Source organism: Dermochelys coriacea, chromosome 5, assembly GCF_009764565.3.
Source record: "Dermochelys coriacea isolate rDerCor1 chromosome 5, rDerCor1.pri.v4, whole genome shotgun sequence".
NCBI classification, from domain to species: Eukaryota; Metazoa; Chordata; order Testudines; family Dermochelyidae; genus Dermochelys; species Dermochelys coriacea.
In genome coordinates this window covers 51,063,374-51,069,373 of record NC_050072.1, presented here as the reverse complement: position 1 = coordinate 51,069,373, position 6,000 = coordinate 51,063,374, and the positions used below count along the sequence as shown (strand labels likewise).

Below are 6,000 nucleotides of genomic sequence, written 5' to 3'. Positions count from 1 at the left end.
TACAGATCTTGGTGGTGGGGCAGAGGGGGGCTAGTGAAGCTGGAGGGGGCTGGCTTAATTTATTTATAGTACCTGTACAAATAGTAAACATAGAGGCTAAGATCTGAAAAAAAAAAAAAAAAAGGTGCCTCAAGTTAGGCTCCTAAGTCTATATTTAGTGGCCCAATTTTTCCAAACAGGAGGTGCTGGATGATTAAACTATTAATCCTGATGTTTCTCAGGTTTAAAGTAGCCACAGGTTTTCCTTTCCTTCCTGGAGATGATCCACATGCTCTTAATAAAAACAAAGCACAGGGAAGAAAAGGTTGGACAAGCCATGAGCGTTTTGGATTTTTTTTTTTTTTCAAACTTGCTCCAGTGTCAAAGCCCTATACAAATGACAAGCTCCTTTTTGTTTCACTGTGTTTCTGCCTTTGCCATGAGCCCCCCCCCACCCCCCTCACATACTCATTCTCCTTCTACCCCCTGTAAGGAGAGTTCATTCTAGGCAGGATCATAATTTTTAAACTGCACATGTACTCCAGGAAACAGTCAAAATGGATGGAAATGATCAGTTAGTTTAATTTGCATACCACAAATGTCACATTTACAGCAAGGTTGCATTGCAGTATTAATAATGACATGTGCTTAAGTTTATTACCAGAAGAATATGTAGCATAACAGCAGTCTCTGAGTTGCAATATTAAACAGATGCTTTAGCGAATTCCCTAGCTGCTTGCTCCTGCTTAGCCTTCTCTCTCATCTCTTTTTCTCTCTCCATCAGAAGTGCTTGCTCCCGCTCCCATTCTTTTAGCTTCTGCTCATATTTTGCAATGTCTTCCACTTCACATGCCGGCAGCTTTTCCTTGATAAGGTGAGTGGTCAGGGTCAACAGGCTTTCAGATTCAACCTTGCCAAGCGAATGCAGTTTTGAATACAGATCCTGTCATTAAAAAAAAAAAAAAAAATATCCAGTCAGTCCCAAAATGTCCACATTATTTCCTGGCCTGAAAAAAAATGGCTGTTTTTATTTAACTGTTGACTGTGCCATTCTTAGCGGATAATTTAACTTATACATTTATCTTGGCAAAGTGATTTCACTACAGTAACTGTCCTTTTTTGCCATTCTTCCCAAACACACAACATCTAAATTAGTTTTCATTTGGCAATAACCAAGCTGAGACAATCAATTTTTAATTCAGTTAAGTGCTGGAGTTGACTGAACTCACAAAACTAAAGAGAAACACCATAAATAAAACTCTTATGTATCAAATGATAGATGACCAGCCAACTAAGACAAATGTAAACTAAACACCTCACTGGTATTTTTAAGCCACGGATGATATAAGGATTGCCTTGGATTGCCTCTATTAGAATCCCTTTCAACAGATGCAAATCATTTAAATAGTCTTGTAGTAATGTCATACTAAATAGCTCCCATGAGTCCTTGCAGCCATTGCGAACTACTGAATGCCATTACAGACATTTTCCAATTAATGTGATCTGAAGCTCAGCTATGCTTACACAGACTTTGCAATAATTCTTGCTTTAGCGCTGTTTATTCAGAGACTGACTCTATGCTTGGTTACACCAGTGCTGTTAACAGCAGAACTTGATCAGAAAGCCATGCAGTATTTTTCTTCTGAGCTTTGTTATGTATTGACTGTGCAGTATTTCTTGTGGAGTACCTGATGAAGCACACGAATATTAATTTGCTTAAGTGCTTCAAGACTTAGACCATTCAACAAGGCCGTTTGTGGCTTTCTGGAAGCTTACGGTATAGTATGATATTGCATCATTAAAGTAGTAAAATGCCATTGTCAGTGCAACCTTCCAGAGAATAGAGGGAGGGGTTCTTCCTGGCGGAGGAAGATGACATGGCATCAAGCAGCTTAAAAAGCAGTTGTTTACCCTTTGTTCACTCTTCTGAAAGGATCACATTTTCTCACACTGTGGTGGTCTAAATAAAATTCTAATATCTATTTCATAGAGTTGACCTCTACTAGGAGACACATGAATAGTGTCTCCTCTTCAGCGTGTGCAGCTATGTTTCTACCATAGCCCCTTGCACAAAGGCTGAATAAGGGCTTTGCAGTGCGTGTGTGTAATTCGCTCCCAAACGAGAAGGCAGACATGGGGCACCTGGACAGCTGGGCTAGGGCTCCTGTTGCAAGCTGAAGCCCATGCCCCAACCCGTACTGTGTTCTATATATTTCGCAGACCCACTGACTGCTCCTTCTCCTTTGTCTGCTCAAAATCTTTCCCCCCTCATCTCCTGCAGGGAGAGTTGCCATGGAGCTCAGCTCTGCAGTGCCCAGAAGACTACAATGTTCCTTTAGCAGCCTCTGCACTTCTTAGACTGCCTGCCCTTGGTGGACGCTGCGGGGGAGGGAGGCGGGGTTGAACGCTATGTATTCTGGACCGATGGGAATTTTTTAAAATGGTTGAAATAGTGGATTCTGTAAAACTCTGATATGACAAAAGATCAACAATTGCTTTGAAGTCACCAGACCGTGCAAATGCATGCTCATATCTGGACATACAGCTCTCCTATTTTGTTTGAAATATTGTTAGTAAACATAATGGCATGTCAGTGAGAAATGTGATGAGTTAGTACTTATCTGGTTGTGGGTGACGGCATTCCTGACAGCTACTTTCACACTGCCAAATTAGTCTTTTTTTGTTTAAAAATCACTCCAAAACTTTTCCTACTGCATACCAGGAGGAGGGGAGTACAGAGAGATGAGGAGAGGGACATCCACATGCCAAGACATTAAACAAAAAGAAATGCAAAAGAATGAGGAACTAGATGATCTTCTGTCACCTATAACAATTGAACTCTTGGACTCTCTGGAAATACTCTAATACATAAATGAAACTCATTTAGGAAAATAACAGGCTGTAGATGCCAGAAGGCATTTGTAAATAGCTAAATCATTGATTAGGTTTTTTTTTTTTTTTAAAAGCAATTCCCCTGGGCTCCACATGCAGACAGTCCAAAAAGGAACGTTGCTTTTAGACAGAATGGTTTGTGTGTGGCTTGGTGCCTCGCATGAGCTGTCTGTAAAGCCTTTATGTAATGAAAGCCCTGCCCACTGATCATTTAAACAGCTGGAAAGAGTTACTAGAGGAAAGTTGTACTGAACTGTAGGCCTTGGTGTGGTAGCTGAGGACAGGTAATTATTACAGGACAATGTCAGATACAGTCTAAATTATAACTCTAAGACAGAGGTGGGAAAACTATGTACTGCGGGCCACATCTGGCCCAGGGGACCCTCCCGCCTGGCCCCTGAGCTCCTGGCCCGGGAGGCTCACCCCCGCCCTTCCCCTGCTGTTCCCCCTCCGCCGCAGCCTCAGCTCACTGCACTGCTGGCACAATGCTCTGGGCGGTGGGCTGAGCTCCTGGGGCAGTGCAGCTGCAGAGCCTGGCCTACCCCGGTGCTCTGTGCTGCGTGGCTGTAGCCCCGCCAGCCACCAGTGCTCCAAGCAGCGCGGTAAGGGGGCAGGGAGCAGGGGGGGTTGGATAGAGGGCGGGGAGTTTGAGGGGGTGGTCAGGCCGGGGGTGTGGGTAGGGGTCGGGGAGGTCAGAGGGCAGGAAACAGGGTGATTGAATGGCGGCAGGGGTCACTGGAGGGCAGTCAGGAAGGAGGGGTGGGTCGGATGGAGCAGTGGGGGGCAGTCAGGAGACAGGGAGAAGGGGTGGTTGGATGGGGCAGTCAGGAATGAGAGGAGGGGTTGGATGGGGTGGTGGGGGGCAGTCAGAGGTGGAGGGTCCAGGGAGGTCACAGGACAGGGAGCAGGGGGTGGTGGATGGGGCAGGAGTCCCAGGTGGGCTGTCAGGGGCAGGGCCAAGCCTCGCTGTTTGGGGAGGCATAGCCTCCCCTAACCGGCCCTCCATACAATTTTGGAAAGCCGATGTGGCCTGCAGGCCAAAAAGTTTGCCCACCCCTGCTCTAAGGGCTTGATCCTGAAAGATGGTGAGTATCCTCTACTCTCAGTCTCTTTAGCAGAGATGGAGGGGCACTCAGGACCTCTAAGGAGGCACTCTGCCGAACATCTTCCTTGTTAGCCAATCTGTTGTTGTTATTCATGCCGTTTCCAAAAACGGCCCCTTTGAATACAAAGCACAGAAATGAATCCAAAAGCATGTGTGGAAAAGCCAGGCAGAGCAAGCCCAACCATGAAACAAACAGTCCTAGTAATTTCTTGAAGTAAACATGGAATGAAAACGTAGCACAGAGACACCATTGTCATCAGCTACCCCTATACAAACAGTATGAACAACAGAACTAACCAATTTCAGCTGGAAAAACACAGGCCAATATCATCTGAGCCAAAAGAGAAACTCTACTACCTGTGAGTAATGTTAAGGCAAGGGTTTGCCCAGACATTGCCAGACTGAGGGCAACCTGACGGAAGCCTAAATCTGCAATACGTTTGCATACGATTTCATACGCTTTAAATTAAAAAAAAAAATCCATGCAGCCTTAATATGTGTATGTGAATCTTCCTTGAGCACACCTGTCTAATAATTTGTACTGGGCACAGTAGTAGTAGTAGTTTAAAGACCAAAAAAGGGGGTGGGCATGTAACTTCCCAGACTGAAGTTAGAAGCTATAACAGTCATATTTAATGATAACATACCTAATTGGCAACAAATCCTGGACAATGTCAGACCAACGGCATTTGTTTTAACAAGCAAGAGCCCACATATGGTCAAATAATGGATCTGTAATGACACACCATTTTAGCTAACAGGATTTTGATTTCTCAGTCTGACGTTATGAAAAGAAGATAAAATCCCAGCAGACAGACAAAATAGACAGGTGGCCTTGAGCATTTGTTTCTTTGAAGGCAATTTCCTGTTTGAGGCAGTAAAAATGTAATTCAGTGTCAGTTTTAAAAATGCCAGCTAGCTTTACTGATGCAGGTGGGGGTATCAGTCCATCAGCATAAAAGGAAAACATATTTACTTGCTGCTGTACATAGTGGAAACCTACTATAGCTTGGTTAAAACTGTAAAAAAGAAAATCTTACTTTAAATTGGGTAAGGTACTCAGGCAGTTTAGACTGCTCTGTTTCTTCAGATTCTATTTGCTTTGGCTTGTGTTCTGATACCTTGACTTCTTCTGATGCTTCTGCCTCAGTTTTTACCTCAGGGACAGACTGCAAAATAGTCTCCAGAACATCAATCTGAACAAGAAATCAGAATTGTTACCATGTAGTTTGCAAACACAATCCAACATTTCATGAAGGTGTTCTAAATATAAACATTGATTTTGAGATGGCTTTACTGTAAGTTGAACAATTCCACAAGGAACATGATTCATTGTTTCAAGAATTAATGCTGTCTAATATGTTTGGGAGTGTGAAGTTTAGGATTTTCATAAGCGTTGAAACTCTGTTGCCATTCAAGTCAATGGTAAAACTACCACTGACTTCATTAGGAGCAGAGTTAGGCCAATGCTTGGTCTTTCTGAAAAATCCTACCCGGCCGCTACTCTAATTTCTGGCTATAAATATTTCATGGTGAAAATAGTACAGACACAATATACCACAGCATTTATATTCTGGAGCTATTTCGGAATGCTTCTGTAATAGAATCTTCATAGGACATTTCAATTCATCTTTGGCTAAAGTGCACTGGGAATTTATGTTCTGTTTAACTGGCAGAAAAAACATCTTTAATTCAGCAATTTGATAATTTAATAGGAGGAACAGAAAGAAAACACATTAGCACATAGCATCCACAGTACAGACTTGGTTTTAATTTATGTGAGATCCTGGTTCTCTTCATATTGCTTTCAGCTAGATGTACTTTGGCTCTCCGAGAGAACTGCCCTGTCTCATAATCTAATTGTAGCAGAACCAAAAGGAATGCATTTGGTTAATGAATTAACTCCATAAACAATTTTTGTACGTACGATCAATGCAAAGGATGGTACTGCTAGCTTGATGCTGTTGTGGTATTTGGGGAAAATTTCAGGTTTTTATAACAAGTTAAAATTCTGTCTAGTCTGA

The 6,000-nt window shown here is 42.9% G+C and overlaps 1 protein-coding gene across 5 annotated transcripts in view; it reads right to left on the bottom strand.

Moving 5' to 3' along the window:
- Nucleotides 1–541: 541 nt before the first annotated feature.
- The window catches only part of MRPS27 (mitochondrial ribosomal protein S27), a 61,059-nt gene continuing 55,600 nt past the window's right edge, over nt 542–6,000 (bottom strand). For 2 of the 5 annotated variants that reach the window (XM_038402337.2, XM_038402340.2), the window contains exons 10-11: nt 5,017–5,172; nt 542–922 (exon numbers count right to left, since the gene is read on the bottom strand). In XM_038402337.2, coding sequence (XP_038258265.1) covers nt 683–922; nt 5,017–5,172 — 396 coding nt within the window. In that variant the 3' untranslated portion in view covers nt 542–682. Of the gene's footprint in view, nt 923–2,655; nt 2,691–3,900; nt 4,709–5,016; nt 5,173–6,000 lie in introns of those variants that run through there. The other 3 variants (XM_043514285.1, XM_038402338.2, XM_043514284.1) reach the window with 3 other exon arrangements.